Raw genomic sequence first — 18,279 nt, 5'->3', positions numbered from 1 at the left:
TACTTCTGGAACTAAAGCCCAGGTAATGGAGGTATCTGGTCTATCACTTGCCTTCCAGATCATGAAAGTTGTGGGTATTATAGAAGCCATAGTCTGTCAGAATATCTTAGGGATATTCCCCCCCTTAAGGTAGCACAGGAGAAAAGGAAGAAATACCGGCTGCACACATACTGCAGCATACTTGAATGGATGATGCTAATCCTGCACAGCCAAGCAGGAAATCAGCCATAGCTTGTCTTGGGCTGATATCGAAGTTCCCTAACTAATGTGTTGTTTTAGGAATTGAGATACCTAAAAACAGGCCACACTGTGTAACTAATGAATAGGCTGCTTTTCACTTAGTTGAAGCATTAAGTGGGCTTTTGCAATATGAGGCAGCGGTAAGGCCCTCCAAGGCAGGTGGACAAGAAAGGTTCAGTAAATGAAAACTTGGTCACCAGAGCTGGGATGGTTTGAGAAAGTGCTTGCCTGTGAAAAGTGATCGGTTTAGCTGTTAAGGGAGATGAAAACCATATATCTGATGCCAAAAATACAAAATGAATACCTAATTGTCATGAATTCTCTCACCTGTAGCTGGAATTGGGCACCGACATTTTTGAAAACATTGCCTGTTTGATGTACGACAGCCTGGACTGGAAAAGGCAGCACCAGCATTATTTGAAAAGCATGCAGCTCATTCATGTCCCACAGGTGGTTCGTGAGAAACTTGTCTTAGAAGCCATATCGGTTTCTGAGGTAGGCATGTGCTCGTATGTCTTTAGTGGGTTGAAGGATTGTCGCGTGGGGCGGCCCGCGGGGTCTCTGGTCCCACTCCCCACATAAGAACGCAGGACATGGTGAGGCCAAACAGGAACACCCATGGAGCCATAGGTAAGGGAGTCATACCACTATACTCTCACTGGCAGCTGGGTTGGAGACACAGGAAGCAGGAGTCACATTGTTCGCAACCCTCACTGCACTGCTTGCAGGCTCAGCCACCATCTTCTTACTAGCCCCCATTTTCTGCTAGCGTAGCCACAGCAGTTATATTAGTGCCCAATGGCTTACTGGTTACAGCTGACGGCCAACTAGCCACAGCTGATGGCCATTTGATCACAGTCAATGGCCATTTACTACCTGAGCCAGCACCTTTCTATGTGAGGCCGAGAGCCTGGAAACTGCTTTTTGGGGGCTCTGTCCCCACAAGGATTAACTGAAGAACTTAATTTTGACGTTTATAAAACATGAAGAAAAAAGTTGCATAAATACTTGTAGCAATACTGCTTGATAGGATTAGATAGGTGAGGGTGGGAACAAGGAAAGGCCCCCAGGGATAGTACTAAAGTGCACCTATGTGGTGGGTGTTTTAGGGGCTTCCCAGCTACCTGCCCCACGCAGAGATGCCACAGTATTTTCAGCCAACTGTACAGTAAATAACCTCTGGTACAGGAGGGACATCAGTAAGTAAATCATGATACTTGTTTTGCACCTACGTGTGCTAGCACAGTGCCAGGTCCTGGCAGTGCAGTAATGAATAAGACCCATCCCGTCCTCATTGAGGTTAATTTTCAAGGGGGGCAGCAATCAAGACAGCAGTGGTTTCAATTTAGCATGATGAGTACTGTGAGAACAGTCAGGTGAGACTGCAGTAGAAGTGATAAAATGTAGTGCCTGACCCAACCTGGAGAGGAGTAGGAAGGAGAGAGAGGAATCAGGAAAACCGTGAGGGTAAGTGATGCCCGAAGGCTGAGTAGGAATTGTTTGGGGGAACGAGCAGAAGGGTGTTCTCAAGAAAGGGGCAAGGATGTACACAGGTATGGAAGTCAAAGAAAAGAAGTATTAGGACACAAGCCCAGACCGCAGCGTAGGTCAGTGCTCCCACACCCTACGGGCAAAGTCTAACAATGTGATTGCAAGCTGGCGAGGTGGGGGCCAGAATGTTCTTTGGTGCTGAGTTAAAAGAGCTTTAGTTTTATCCTGAAGGTGATGGGGAATCACTGAAGAATTCTACGAGGGGGAATGGCATGATTCTGAGTCACCCAGGGAAGAAAACCTTTTTGGTTGTCAGTGCAGCATCTCCCCATCACATTCCTGCAGCTGCTCAGTGAGCTCTGTTAGGAAACACTGCAAAGTGTCTGTACCCATTAACCACTTTCCTTCCTCAGACAAAACCCTTCAGTTTGAGCCTAATATCAGCAAATGATTTTGTGCTGTGAACATAATCTTACCATCTCAGAATCCTGTCAGAGCCCATCAGATCAGCATCTCATGCAAGCATCCCAACTGGATACCTCAGCCGTTTCTTTTTAATTCTTCTTCTTTTAGGCTCCACCATTGGTTGCTCCAATCGCTGGGAAGAAGAGAGCACAAAATGAAGAACTGCAAGTACCACCATCACGTATGTATAAAACCTACTGCTAGACAGTCTCCACAAGCTGGTGTTTTAAGGAGAGACGGCTGTTCTCCATGTTGTTTTCAGCCGTCCCTCCACCTACAGATCCTACACGTATTAGTGCATGGTCACAGTGTAAAATGATGGATGAAATTTTGATGGAAGAAATGGAGAGCACATCTCAATTGAGCTGTGATGTTTTGTCTATTCTACAGCGGCTTTCGTCATCACAACTGAAGTAGACATGAGGTATTACAATGATTTGCTCAATCAGATTCCAGAAGAATTCGTTTCTGTGCCTCTGATGCTGCACTGTATGCTGGAACAGGTAGGTGGATACACTCGGAGGCTTTTGTCCCAGGTGGGTAACCGCGGACCAGTCCCTTCCTCTCTCTCTGCTTTCGTTTTTATAAAAACTATGTTAAAATTCCATATATAATGCCTGAATGCATTCTCCTGTGCAAAGATTAGAACATTTTAGATAAAGCTCAAGTTCACTTTGGTAATCTGCTTCTGCCCCTTTCTTCTGCTGTGCTCTGGAACAGCCATGTAAGAGTCCCTGAAGTCTCAGCAGATATGTCCTTAAAATTAACTGCCTGCGTCGTTTTAATGGAAGAGGAGTTGGACAGGTGGATGGGGTGGTTAATGGTCTTTAACTATCTTTAAAATTTCTTTATTCTTGCATATTCAATCAGATTTTTCTAATTCTGAGGCCAGTTTTAGTCGTCAATATTTGTTTTATAAGAATGTTCATTTTATTTGTGTTTTTAATATACAACATTCTTTGTTCATTTATATGCATTTCAAAATTACCTCTGTATCCTATTATGTTCCTTTCCTATAGTTGATGTTATTTATTTGTGCCCTCTCCTTTTTGTTTCATTTTGAATTAATTTGTTTTCCAATTACAATCAATATACAATATTATATTAGTTTGAGGTGTACAGCATAGTGATTAGATATTCATATACCTTACAAAGTAATCACCCCAATAAGTCTTGTTCCCATCTGACACCATACATAGTTATTACAATATTGTTGACTATATTCCTTTGCTGTACTTTACATCCTGGTGACTATTTGGTAACTACCAGTATGTGCTGCTTAATCCCTTCCCCTTTTTTACCCAGCCCCTTACACACCTCCTGTCGGGCCACGGTCAATTCGTTTTTTGTATCTCTGAGTTTGTTTCTGTGTTGTTTGTTTGTTTTGTTCTTTAGATTCCACATATAAGTGAAATCATATGGTATTTGTCTTTCTCTGTTTGACTTATTTCACTTAGCATAATGCCTCCTAGTTCCATCCATGTTGTTGCAAATGGCAAGATTTCCTCCTTTTTTATGGCTGAGTAATACTCTGTTGTATATATGTACCACATCTTCTTTATCCAACGTCTATCGATGGACCCTTAAGTTCGTTTCATATCTTGGCTATTATAAATAATGTTGCAATGAATATAGGGGTGCATGTATCTTTTCAAAATAATGTTTTGGATTTCTTCATACAAATACCCAGATGTGCCGTTGTTGGGTCATATGGTAATTCTGTTTTTAATTTTTTGAGGAACCCCCAAACTGTTTTCCATAGTGGCTGCACCAATTTGCAGTTCCTCCAACAGTGCACGAGGGTTCCCTTTGCTCCACATCTGCGCCAGCACTTGTTGTTTGATGGTTTATTGATGATAGCCCTTCTGACAGGTGTGAGGTGGTATCTCATTGTGCTTTTGATTTTCATTTCCCTAATAACTAGTGACGTTGAGCATCTTTTCATATGTCTGTTGGCCATCTGTATATTCTCTTTGGAAAAAATGTTTCTTTAGGTCCTCTGACCATTTTGTCAATGGTATATCAATTATATTGGTCTTATCAAAGAACCAGCATTTAAACAGAATGATCCCATGATCGCAAATGATCGCAATGAAACACATTGATCAACTCCTTTTTACTTTGTATTGTTTTACTTTTTTTCATTTATCTTCATTATTTCCTTTCTACTTTCTTTGGGTTCATTTTAAGTGAAAGCTTACTTGGTTTACTTCAGTCTATTTTGCTTTACTTAAGGCTATACATTTCATTCTGAGTATTTTTTTGGCTACATCCTGACATGTTTAACGTATTCAGTTCTAAATCTTTTCTTTTTATTCCCACTGTTGATTGTCAATTTCTAATTGTGTGCATTATGGTTAGTAAAGATGGCCTGCATGTTAAAAATGTTTTTAATTTCCTGTCTGACCGGATGCACGTGAGCAATTCTTGGGAGTGTTCTATATGTATTTGAAAAGAGTTTGTTAGTAATTAAGCCACTGAATCCCGAGAGTAACCCTCTGAAGCAGGAACTATTTTTATTTCCTACTTTACAGATAAGGAAACTGAGGCATAAAAAGGTCAAGTCACTTATCCAAGTAGTAAGTGGCAGAAATCGCTTTTTGAACCTAGTCAGTATGAGTGGGAAAGTATGTTGGTGACATTTTGCTTCATTTTCTTCCTTATAAGGTTGCTGATGAGAAGTCTAATGTCAGTCTGGTACTTTTTCCCTTGTAGGTAACCTGTTTTTCTTTCTGGCAGCTATTAGAAATTTCTCTTTATAACTGATAACACGGGCTATGTCTAGATATGGCTTTGTTTGTTTTGTCATTGTCATTATGATCTAAAGGATTATAACCTGCTTCCAATCACATTCTGAGTAAAATTAAAATTCCTTAAAGACACTAAAAATATGGTTTTGGGTTGTATCTGTCATCTCATTTCCTACTCACAACCTTACCTCTTCCCCCAACACATACCGACTATTCATCATCTGCGTAGGCCTTCTGATTTTTCCTCAAATACACTACTTAATTCCACCATAGCTTTTTACTCCAACTTCTCTTCCTAAAAAGTTTTGCTCCCACGTGTCTGCCTGATGGCTACTCCCTGTCATTCAGTCCCCAGTGGGCTTGGCATTCCTTAAATGGGCTTTCTCTGATGACCTGACCTAAAGAAGGCTCATAACACACAGCATTCTCTATAACATCACCTTGTTTTATTTTCTGATCAGCAACTACTCTTTTAAAAATATATTTATTTGCTTTGTGTCTTATCTTCCTCCTCTCACTGGAATGTAAGCTCCATGCAAGCAGGCACTCGGTCTCATCTTGGTCATTGCTGTATGCTCAGCACCCAGTAACCACACCAAACCCATAGTAGACACTGAGGATTGTTTGTTGAGTGCAATTGTATCTTCAAATATTATTTGTCTTACTGACTTATCCTAGGTATTATTAGGTGGATGTTGCAAGAGTTTCCTCCTTGTCTTTTAAATTTTCTTTCAATTTTACCCCTGTGGGAATTCCAGCTTAACTTCCAACTAATTCATTCTTCAGTAGAATCCAGTCTGCTATTGAAGTTTTGTTTCAACAAGAGCATTTTTAATTTATAAATTCTCTAATTTCTTTTCACAAATGCCTGTTGCTCTTCTTATTTCATGGATGTAACACATTCTTCTATCTCTGTTTTTAGGGTCTTTATGGACCAGTGTAAGGAATATTAAAATGTTTTCAAGTCCTTTTCAGGCACTCATCTCTGTTCCCGCCAGTATACATTTTTATGTTAACGGGTTTAGTTTTCTAACCCATTATGTCAGCACAGTCACGATTGCCTTCATTTACCCCATAAGATTTTTGGAAGACCAACGGCTTTACTATATCAATCAATACATTTGTAAAAGCTTAAAAGCCCTTCAGAGCTGAAAGTACCATCATTTTATTTACCTTAGTCTTTCTTATTTTAGTCAACTCAACTTAAAGCAACATTTATTAACCATCTACTATATTCCGGGCACCAAAGTGGCAGTTGATGAGCTCAGTGCCTGATACATAGAAGGCACCCAATAGTAGATACATGTTGGCTGAATAAATGCTTGATACTAAGGGGATGAAACAATTGAAATGTAAGAGGAATAGGATGGGATTTTAATAAACTGGGATATTAGAATTTAACATTCTAGAGATGGAACAGTTTTGAGTGGTCTTTTATGATCGGAGTCGGTCCAAGAGCTGGTCGGAAGGTGCAAAGTGGAGACATGAGTGACCCTAAAAAGTAAGGAGTTGACAAAAGGTAAAGGATGAGGCTGTTTTGTTATCGGCATAGCAGTGGTTCTCAACAGGTGGTGATTTTGCCTCCCAGAGGACGTTTGGCAGTGTCTGCAGACATTTTGGTTGTCACCATTTGAGGGGCGCTACTGGCATCAAATAGGCAGAGGCCAGGAGTGCTGCTAAGCATTCTACAGTGCACAAGATATCCTCTACAAAAATAGGTATGTAGGTCAAAATGTTTTAAATTGCAAGGTTGAAAAACCCTGTGGAGGGATGTGAAATCTCAGGGGATGATCGCGGGATTTAAGGTGAAGAGCAAAACTATACATTGATGCCTATCTTGATTATATTTCAACTTCTTTTTTTTTTAACCAGATCAAATGAACAAGGCATTTAATCTTGCTCCACCTCACTTTCTCTATATAAAGGAGACTAGTACCCTTTAGTAATCTCACCATCCATAACTTTTCTATCTTGAAGAAAGAATGAGGACTGACCTAAACCCCAGCTTCTCCCACTCAGTAACCTTGGACTTGAGCTAATCACCTAGCTTCACTCACCCTAGTTTCTTCCTGTGTAAAAGGGGAAATCATATCTATGACGCTCAAAGGAGGTAATGTCTGTGAAGGTACACACACAGGGCTTGGCATGTGGTTGGCACTCAGTACATGTTTATAAGGTGTGCGAGCACAGTTTTGAGTGCTTTAAGATTAAGATTAAATCATTAAGAAAAATGTATACCTTGTTATTTTGATTTCTACCTAGTAAATGTTCTTGTTTACTTTTTGTATTTTGTGTTATCTACTCGAATACATATATTAAAATCATCTACTTGAATGCAGGCATTGTAAACATTTTCCCTTTTATTTTGGTAGTCACTGGTAATTATTGATACATTGCCACTCTGTGGAATCACCGTATATTACTGGTGGGAACTGCCTTGCTTTTACTAAGAGCAGTGGAAATACATGAATATCAGTGAAGAGCTGACCATTAAACCGATTCCTCCCAATTCTTTATCTCAACAGGTTGTGGCGACTGAAAAAGACCTCGTCCCACCCAGTCTGGTGGAGCCACCCCCCAGAGCAGACGGGCTGGACCCCAGAATCGCAGCTCACATCGTGTCCATCCTGCCCTCTCTCTGTCTCACCGAGAGGGAGAAAAAGGTCAGAGGGCATGAGATACCAAGTGCTTGCACGCTCTGAAAAAGTACGGCTTCTCTCTCTCAATCAATATTGTTTCCATTTGAATAGAATCTTCGTGAAATATTTTTATCTGAAGAAGAGAATGAAAGCAAACCAGTGCCCAAAGGTCCTCTCCTGCTGAACTATCACGACATACTCACCCACAAGAAGTACGCACTGAAGGTAATGATAACCAGTTACCCTGCAGCTAACAGACGCAGGAAAGCCTGTTTGTAATTTTTCAGTTAAAGAAATCTTAATTTGATAGCATTACCAAAGCTGATTAAAAATACTGTACAGAATGGGTACCTGCTTACAATGTGAGATCTCGGAAAATGGAAATGGATAAGGGAGCAGTTACATCTGCAAAGGAAACTTACCCAATTATAGCGGTCCAATTAGCCACTAAATTGATTGTGACGACACCGAATTTGCATTAAAACCTTCTAGTTATTTGCTTTAAATATGTGCGAATATGTACAACCAGTGGAGGCCAGAAAAAAATCTCGGGAGGGAAAGACGAATATATATGACACTTTGGCAGTTTGTCCCTGGGAGTGAAGAACCTGTCATTTCTATGCTCCAGGAACCCCTGGCAAAGGGAGAACCAGCTTTTCGACCCTCAGCAAAATACCAATAGTTTGTCTTCCCCAGTTACCAATGATTTCCCCTGTTCCCAAATAATGAGAGTGAAAGTATCATGTTTTGCCCTTTCCATATGCATAAGGCACTCAACAGCTTACTTTAATGTCTTCTGTCATGTCGCTCCTTTTCATCAGAACCAAAAGAATTTTGACCCAGTTCAAATTGAGCAGGAGATGCAGTCCAAGTTGCCACTGTGGGAATTCCTTCGATTCCCCCTGCCCCCGCCATGGAACAGTACCAAACGTCTGGCTACAATTCATGAACTCATGCACTTCTGCACAAACGGTGAGTACATTGCTTTGTCTTGCCTTACCCTCATTCATTTACGGTCACTTGTGCCTCTTAAGAGTACGCCCGTTTGCAGAAAGTATTTTGATTGTTGAAAGACCTTTTAGAGAATGAGGTGGGTATTTTGATAGACTACAATTTTCTTATCTTGAAGAAATGTCGTTAGCACCTGTGATTGCTACAGTGTGTTGTAACATTCTTCGGTTTGATGCACTGGGTTTTCTTTCCACTGTGTTTCCACAACCAAAATGATCTTTTTTCATTTTCTCCTTCTCCGCACCCCTAACCCCACGTCCTCTCATTGACACCATTGGGGATGACGTGGTAAGCCCTATCCTAGTTAAGAGGTGGGGGGCTGAGCGTGTGTTGATTCAAGTTCATCTCCTCTCACAACAGGAAGGGCCGTATTATGCTCTCAGAGGATGGCAGAAAGAGGGGTTCATTAGACATATCTAAAATCAGCTTCCATTGCAGAGTTCACTGGGATTGGATGATATAGACAATTATTTCCTAAAACAAATGCTGTTTCCACTTGAGGCAATATGCAGATCCGTTCCTACTTATAGGAAGTAATAAGAAGTTACACAGACATCTTGGTTTGACAAGAAAGCATTTGACCTAGAAAAACACGCATGCGGATTCTGCCTTCTCATTTCTTCTCTAACTCGAAGCAAATTACAAAATATTTTTACATTGATATACGTGATTATTTGTTAATACCTACCTCCCACCCCTCAACCTTAAACTTTTAAAGTGCAAGAACCAAATCTTTTCTTTGAGTCTCAGGCACCTATGACAAAGCCTAATACATAGAAAACAAAAGGGAGTGAGTGAGCCAGTAGATGGATGGATACACTTACACTTATGCGTAAAAGGATAAATACGTAAATGAATAGAGCCCATTGAAAGCTGATAGCCTTTGAAGTGCCCAAAATTATGGAAAGAATCTCACCAGTTCGAGTGGGTGGAAAGCGGCCTTTCCTGAGTCCTAACGAAGAGGAAAACCTACTGACTATAACAGCATACAAGTAATTTTTCTGTTTTAAATTACAAGAGCAGCAACAGTGCTTTTGCTTACAAGGGATAAGTTTTAACCATATTCAACCAATATGGTACCCTGGAAAGTCTATGTGAATTAATCTGGACACCTGATATTGACTAAATATGAAGCAATTTGGAAGCATTATCTTGATAAATTATATTCTGATTGTGGGGCTTTCTTATTATTCGGTACCTTCCATATGTGTTGCAGAATTGTGGAGCCTGTGTTTAAGGCCAGGTCAACACCCATCGTGGTGTGACTCCCTTGTCATTCATTCCGGTGGATGGTTCCCTGGCTCCCTCTCTGTCAGCCCTGTACCATGTGGTAGTAAGAGCACTCCTAGGAGCACAGGTCCTGTTTTCTTACAGAAACCTTGAGCTGGAATGAAGTAGAACGAGCCTTCAAAGTATTTACTTTTGAGAGCCTAAAACTCTCCGAGGTTGACGAAGAAGGGAAACTAAAGCCTTCTAAAATGATGGATCGGACAGATGCTGAGATGTTCAACATTCCGTGGGACAACCCTGCCCAATTTGCTAAGCAGATTCGGCAACGGTACATTGCCAAAATGAACACCCAGCAGGCCAGACACCAGACAGGTACACTGCGTGGAGGGGACAGCAGGCATTCTTGCATTTTACGGTTGTCGATTTTTCTAGTGTGGTATTTCATGGATCCTCTTTACACTGATTAGATATTGAAACCGAAGAGACAGTTTTATTTATGTATCAGAATTGGTCAACATCTGTGCAAGATGATGAGCTCGGTAAAGGACCTTCAGATGCCAGTCGGCCTGATGCCCACAGTATGACTCATTCTCACCCAGATAACGAGAACCCTTTAGAGGCTGATAACAGAGGGCTGTCAGAGCAGGAGAGCAGTATGAAGACTCAGCTCCAACCTGACCCTTTGGGTAAGTACGTGTGTGCGCATGCACACACAGAGACCCGTATGAAGAGTGTATAAACCTAAAAAAGGGTTCAAGATGCATTATTCCTCCCTATTTCAATTGAAAAACTGTGTACTATCTAAGTTATTAGGTTAAACTCTGTTACTGAGTGTTGTTACTCAGCAAGTCATTATTTCAATCCTAAGTTTTCAAAATATCCTACAGCCTTTTAGTCCACTCTTACTTTAGTAAATGTAGTGCATTTTTTAACTACTTAAAACCTATCATTAATTATGTAATTAAAACAAATAAACATAATTAAAATTGTATCATTAATATTTCACAGGGTTATTGTGATTATATGAAAAAGTATTTTTAAAATTACGTGTAATAACCTAACGAACTGCCGAGTACAGAGCTTTGTACCAAATCAGTGCTCAGGGAACAGCAATACTTTTCCTCTCCTCTTTATAGCTCAGGTAATTACTCTCATTCTAGAATATAGCCTCATAAATATTTTTAGATTTGGAGGTATAGGAGCATAGAAGAATATTAGGCTACATTTTTATTCAGCTGATGTACACACAGCTGTCAGATTAATTACTTGAAATACAGACCTGTTATTTCCCTGTTTATAACTTTCAATGGCTCCCTACTACCTGTAAAATAGAACCCAGTTTCTTGGCCTGCTGTACCTGCTTCTCCAATAGCACCAAGTTCCTTTTCCAAAACGCTTCCCACTTCTTCCCTTTTGCTCACTCATCCCATGCTCTAGTCAAACAGAATTAGGCCCTATTTGCTCTACACAGCCTGCTCTTCCCAATCTCTGTGCCTTTCCCCCATAATACCCTCTGCCTAGAGTTCTCTTTTGGATTATGACTAGGTTTAATGGGCACCTCCATGAGGCTTTGTTGGATGTGTCCATCTAGAAATGTCTCCCTAGTATTCCCATAGTCTTAATTAATCTACACTTACTTTACGTCATTGGTTATTTTTCCCTGCTACTTAATTACAATAATTCATATGCCTAATTAAAGCCTCCGTAATACGACAGCTGCTTAGAGCTTCATAAATATGTGTATCTTAAAAGTATTAACCATATACTAGAACACAAAACAAGTCTCAGCAAATACTCACGGATCAAAAACTGCAAAGTATATTCTCAGACCACATTGAAATTATGGAAGATGTCAATCACAAAAAAATAATGAGAAAAATCCCCAAATTTTTAAATTAAGAAATATACTTCTATACAATGCGTAGGTTGAAGAAAAAGTCACAATAGAAATTAGGAAATATTTTGAACTGAATGGTAGTTAAAATACTGAATATCAAAATTTGTAGAATGCAATGCAGCTACAGCAAGAGATACTCAGAGAGAAGCTTACAGCTTTAAATAAATACATTTTTTTAGAAAAAATAGCTAAAAACTAGCTAATCAACTTCAAGTAGTTAGATAAAGATGAACAAAATAAATTCAATAAAGGAAAGAAAATTAAAATAGGAATAAATCAATGACATGGAAAATATAGATGCAATAAAGAAGCAAAATAATACAAAAGTTTTGTTCTTTGAAAAGATTTTTATAAATGATAAATACTTTATAAAAGGCTGATCACTAAAGAGGGAAGCATAAATAGCCATATTAGGAATAAAACCATATCAGAAATAAAAAAACAGATTTCCTTAGATCCTACAGAAATTGAAAATATAGTAAGAGGACATAAACAACTTTATTCCACTGAATCTAAAAGTGAAATGAGCAAATTACTAAAAAGGTATAGCTTACCAATGACTCAAGAAGAAATAGAAAACTTGAATAGTCTTGTAGCCATTTAAATAACTTAAATCAGTAATTAAAATCTTCTCAAATAAGGCCTGCCAAACTCAAATGATCTCATTGAGTAGAGATAACAAACATTTCAAAAAAACCGAATTCAAATCTTAACAAAAATTATTCCAGGAAATAAAAAAGGGATATACTTCCCTACTCATTTTATGAAGGTAGCATCAACCTTATAATAAAACTGTCAAGGATAGTACAACAAAAAAATAAACTTATTCATGAGCATAGGTGCAAAAATCCTGAATAAACATAAGCAAACGGATCTAGCAATATACAAAATGGTAATAATACGTCACACACAAGTTGTTTTTATAACAGCAGTAGAAGGGGAAAAATACGTTGTAAAAATCAATATAATTTCTCAGCACATTAATGAGAAAAATTATAATCATGTCAATAGAAACAGAGAAAACACTTAAAATTGTACAGCAATTTATGAAAAAAATATCTTAGCAAACTGGCAATAGAAGGAAAATTACCTTGCAAAAGTTATTTTTAAAATTACTACAATGAACAGTATATGTGAAGATAAAAAGTTGGAAGATTTTCCTTGAGATCAGGAAGCTATCTACTATCGACACTTGTATTTAATGTTACATTGGAGATGTTAGCCAACTCAGTAAGGCAAGAAAAAGAGATTAAAGTGTAAGGTTTGGTAAGGAACAAACAAAACCATTATTATGTGTAAATATTGTGTATGTACAAAACCCAAAATAATCCCCACAAAAAAAAAACAGGATCAATATGAAAGTTTAATAAGGAAGTTGTGGTTATGAAAGGATACAGTAAGAGTGCTGGAGTGCTAGGACTTTGCTTTATCGTTATTCATTATACCGAATAACTATGTTCTACGTACTTTATGTGTTATATTTTATAATGTTTAAAGCATTAAAAACAAGAAGTGGTCAGTGCCGCCAAAGAACAGATGTTACGTCTGTATTAACTAAATGGTCAACTTACCATTTTCATTTATCTAGAATAGGACAGAAGAAGAAATCATCGATGAAGTAAATTTAGGGAAAATCTTCTTGCCTGTTAGTAGGGCTGGTAAGTGAGGGTGAGGGTGACAGAGAACCGAGGGAAATGGCATTTATCTAACATTGCCCTGCTATGTTTTACATGTATTAACTAATACTTTACATAAACGTCGAGCCTATGAGGAAGAGACTATTATCCCAGTTCTAAAGACAAGAAGATGAAAGCTCAGAGGGGTTAAGTAACTTGTTCAAGCACATGGGAACAGAGAGGTATCTCCCGCCAAACCAAGACTTCCTCCATCGTCTTATGTCTCCCTCAGTGCCAGAAATTTCTTGTGATGCATCCAGTGTTTTAGCCATATTCCTAGTCTCTTCTTCATGCTGATTGTTGTCCTGATTTTGGGTCTTCCTTCCTTTCTTCTTAGGGTTGATTCCCTATTTCTCTGTTCTAAGGACCCTTACCTATTAGCCTAGCTCACACACACACACGCACAAAAAAAAAAGAAAGCCAGATAAGGTAACCTGGGATTTTGTGGCACTAGTGCATCCGATGGGAATATAACGTATGACAAAGAAGTCACTTTGAGTTGATATAGAGCCAGGATAAGCCGGGGGAGATAGAAGACCCAAGGTTTTATTCTTAGTTTTTTGGTTTGGTTTGGTTTGGTTTGGTTTCTTTAGAGCAACTGGTATATAGGTTTCCTCAGGCAACTTTTGCCACCTGGTAGGCGTTCTGGGTCCTGGTGGAAAGTAGATAATTGCAGCAACTTTCCAAATTATCAGGACTGAAAATTATCAGTGTATCCTAGAGGCCGAGCAGTCTTGAGATCTGAACCCACAACCTGTCAGGGATTCTCCATGGTCTATGTTGGCGCACGGCAAGGAACTCTTACATTTGGTGGGGGAGGGCACTTGAGGGCTTGGTGCCTCATGGTGGCTGTTGGGTACAAAGGAATTTTTCGTTGTTGTTTGTCTTGCATTTTCCCCGCGACTCTTGATCACACTTCTGAAGCAGCCACTCTAAATCTCTTTAAACAAAGCAGAAATTGGTCATGTATTTCCTGCACAACCGGCTTAGCATCAAATACATATAAAAGCCTGTTCCTGGACATGAAGGGCTGAATATTTGTGCCTTTCTTAACCAAACACTGGATTTCCATCTGAGACTGTTTTTGAACTTGACAGGGCCTATTGGATATTTATGAAAAACCTGAGACTCGATAACCGTGAGGCTATAGGCTTAGATGTGCCCTTTATGCTTGTTGGGTGTTTTTTTAATAAAGTAACTGCTTTGCAGAGGGATCTTGTTATCTCTAAAGTAAAACAGATTAGGAAAGCTGTTTTTCAAAGGGATGAGAACGCATCCATTTCCAGATGTGTCAAAAACTACTGAATCACACTGTCAGAGGGTTATGCGGTTGAAGGCAGAAATCAGAAAGAAAGAAAAAAATGATTTTTACTCTACTATTAAATAAAGAGTTCAGAGTAGTTTTCGAATGTCCTCTTCTTTGACAAAATAACTGATGCACCATGTTTTAGAATGTATTTTCTAAACTGGAGACTTTTTCTGCTGGATCTTTAGCTACAGAAGGGAATATCAAATCTCCCGGAAATCTGGCAGACCATAGAGTAGAATAATTTTTATTCCACAGATTTCATATCAATTGCTTCAAGGACACATGGGACATCATGGTCTATTTAGAGTTATAGTTGGCCTGAGTTTTCTCTCGAGTGGATGGATTTATATAAATACTGAACTGAACTGACTTTATAGTTTTCCTCTAAATCAAAGTGGAACATTCATGCTGTCACCTTCACCAGCCCAAGGCAAAATGGAACGAGTAGTGAAAATGTAAGTAGCTGTGCTCCTAAAAGAAAGAAAAACATTGGCCCCTCCTTGTTAGACATAATTGCTCCCTCTAGAAGCACAGATATGGTTCTCTTTGCCACAAATCTTATGCTGACCCCAAAATAAGCTTTGGTTGTAGGGTTTCTTCCACATTTCTGCTCTCTCTACATACATTTCTAATTTCAATGCCCCTTCAATCAAAAAAAAATTTACTGAGTTCCTACCATGTGCTGGGTGCTCAGCGTTCAGTGAGGGAAGATAAGATAAAGTTCTTATTCTCTAGGAATTCACTTTGAGATGGAGAGACAGACATAAACAAACAGTATCAGGTACTGATAAACTCTATGATTAAATATAAAGCAGGGTCCGAGGCAGAAGGCTTTGAGGAAGTAACAGTTATTCAACAATATGAATGAAGTAAGGGTTTGAAACAGGTGAATATCTCAAAGCAAAGCATGCCAGACGGAGAGAAAAGCAAAAGTGCAAAAACCTCCAGCCACAGCAAGCAGGCCAGTGAGTCTGGAGTGGAATGAGCAAAGGATTGTGGGAGGAGATACGTTTGGAGAGTTGGGCTGGAGCCATTTCATGTATGACTTACACTAGGGATGAATCGGCTAGCATTCTAAGGTCGACCAGAAGTCATGTTGGCTCAGTTATGCAGTGGCACCACGAATATGTTACAAGGATTCATTTCTTTTTCATTTCATTGGTCAGGTTTAGAACAGGCAATATACTTTATCCATCTCTCTAGTAGAGATTCACAGTCACAAGAGCATATTACAAATCTGAGAGGTTCACAGTAAAGATGTTTGTTTATCCAGGTTAAACAAACAAACAAACAACCTGTTTTGTCTATTAACATTTGTTAACAGTAGAACTTACTGAAGCCTGGTGATGCAGAAATCAACAGCATAAACCTGTCTCTCTCTCCATAATACGGCTGTTTGCAGCATAGCCAAGGGTGGTATCTCAATCCCAATTGGTGTATGAGGATACTCATACTGGCCCATGCTATGGTGCTGTGGAGTCCAGCTACCCATTCACTTACTCATCTAACTAACTTTTGTTAAACTCCATCTGTAAATCTACAGATGCTCATTAAATGGTTTTTACATTAACAAATGATTAATGAGAGGGCAAAGAGCTCTGCGGGATGGTAAAATAGTGTCATTGTCTAACAAGAGGTACACTTATCGGGTGGTTCTCTCTGTATATCCCCTACCCCTGACCCTGCCTGTCACTCACAGACATGACCCACAGAAGTGTGAAAAGGCTCTGTGACAGTTGCCACCATGACAAGACAGTGTGTACGAAGCAGCTGAGACACTTTAATCAGTAAATATTGACAACTTGTAAAGATAAGTTGTTTTCAGAAGTGAGCCATGCAGTCTGAAGGCAGAATATCCGATATGATAGGAAGCTGGGTTCTTTTCAAAGGGTTTAGTATAACTTTTCTAGGTGGACACTGATTTAGAATTATTGACACCAACACCTTTTTCGAGGCATGAAACATGCCTTTCAGGAATTGCCTTTTCAGCACAGAAACATAGATCAAATGGGCAACAAAAAGACAAAGCACTGACACAGGCAAGAACAAAGGCCAAACACAACTGGATGTTGGTGTCTTTGATTTACAGAGCAGACCACGAACAATGAGATCAAAGATGAAGCAGTCACAAGGACCGAGTCTCTTGAAAAGGTAAGAAATGATTTTCCTAAAAGTGTAGATGCGAGTAAGATGATCGGAGGAAACCGTGACCCAGAATAGAAACAGTAAAAAAAAAAGATGCTGATCAGGAGACTGCAGATGCCAGAGAAGGAAGGAGCGGCCTTATTCAGACATCCCCGGGCCAGCTCCAGCTGGAGAGAAAGGAGTTAATTCCACTCGCTGGGTTAAGCAAAACTTCCAAGCTCCGTGCTCCTCTCTAGACAGTGTGGCTTGGCAACGTCACAAACACCTGCTGACCATACAGCCATGTAGAGCTAATACTGTCTTGAAGTGAGTTCAGAAAACCTGCCTATAATTGCTAACAGGACTCAGAAGAGTATAACCTAACAATAAAAATATTTAGATTATGTTGCCCATAAAAAAAAAAAAAAAAAAGAAAGTCAAAGGCATACTCTTCCTGGCAGCAGTTCTCCTAAAATGTTGCCATATGGATTTATACATATGCAGATTTCCCCAATTAGATGGAGTGCTTGCTGGTTCCTTGGTGGAGTGCAAGAGGGCTCTATTTGGACTTACACAAATTAAAGCTGCAATTGTATTCCCGTGATTTTTTTTTAGAAACCCAGGAAGATGCCCGTGGAAGCAGAGTTGGAGGACATCAAGGAAATGCAGCAACGCAGTCTCATGGACTGGAGTTTCACTGAACATTTTAAACCAAAAGTCCTGCTGCAGGTATTAATGGGCTGTGAGCTGGATGGGTCTGGGGTGTCATGGTGTGACATAGAGCAGTTCACTCCTAGGTCACCCTCAGATCTAGTTCAGATCGATATTCCCATTTGCTTCAGCTATAAAATGAGTCTATGCCCAGACTCAGCTACGCACGCACGCCCTGGGAATCTCCAAAATAGTTTAAAATGTACTTTCCAAAGGGAGGTTTTTATAAAACCTTTTAAGAAAAAGAGAAAGGCACATGACTGCTGCACATACTTTCTTTAAAAAAACGTCAGGCTTTATTGGGAAGCAACCTCATTTTTTCTTCCCATATTGCCTGTCAGTTCTGTTCAGTTTTTACTACACTTCCAAATATTTTCTGATGCAATCAACAAGTCCATGGAACCTGTGATAGCTAACATTTATTGAGCACCTACCATATGCTAGGCAACGATTAATATGTATTTCAGCTCATTTAATCCTCTCGATAATCCTTTGAAGTGGAATCTATTTAAATGGTAGGAAACTGAGGCACTTGAACCAATGGTAACTTGTCCAAGCTCACATGGCTGGTAAGTGAGAGATGCAGGACGTGCACTCAGGAAATCTGCCCCCCAAATTTGTGCTCCTAACCACTATGCAAAAAACACAAGTCATCCTGAAACTAGCTCCTTTTGTTTACATCTTATGCAAAAACCTGGACTCTCTTTGTCTTTTTCCTTTCGATTGTACTTTTATC

The 18,279-nt window shown here is 39.5% G+C and overlaps 1 protein-coding gene across 1 annotated transcript in view; it reads left to right on the top strand.

Moving 5' to 3' along the window:
- SPAG17 (sperm associated antigen 17) overlaps nucleotides 1-18,279 on the top strand; it is a 173,867-nt gene that overhangs the window by 65,665 nt on the left and 89,923 nt on the right. The window contains exons 8-17 of the mRNA XM_033093220.1: nucleotides 574-735; nucleotides 2,305-2,377; nucleotides 2,587-2,699; nucleotides 7,472-7,609; nucleotides 7,697-7,810; nucleotides 8,407-8,557; nucleotides 9,971-10,198; nucleotides 10,294-10,512; nucleotides 16,798-16,859; nucleotides 17,448-17,561. Coding sequence (XP_032949111.1) covers nucleotides 574-735; nucleotides 2,305-2,377; nucleotides 2,587-2,699; nucleotides 7,472-7,609; nucleotides 7,697-7,810; nucleotides 8,407-8,557; nucleotides 9,971-10,198; nucleotides 10,294-10,512; nucleotides 16,798-16,859; nucleotides 17,448-17,561 — 1,374 coding nt within the window. The remainder of the gene's footprint in view (nucleotides 1-573; nucleotides 736-2,304; nucleotides 2,378-2,586; nucleotides 2,700-7,471; nucleotides 7,610-7,696; nucleotides 7,811-8,406; nucleotides 8,558-9,970; nucleotides 10,199-10,293; nucleotides 10,513-16,797; nucleotides 16,860-17,447; nucleotides 17,562-18,279) is intronic.

Source organism: Rhinolophus ferrumequinum, chromosome 22, assembly GCF_004115265.2.
Source record: "Rhinolophus ferrumequinum isolate MPI-CBG mRhiFer1 chromosome 22, mRhiFer1_v1.p, whole genome shotgun sequence".
Taxonomy (NCBI): domain Eukaryota; kingdom Metazoa; phylum Chordata; class Mammalia; order Chiroptera; family Rhinolophidae; genus Rhinolophus; species Rhinolophus ferrumequinum.
Note: the sequence above shows the minus strand (reverse complement) of the source record. Positions and strands in the feature narration are given on the sequence as shown.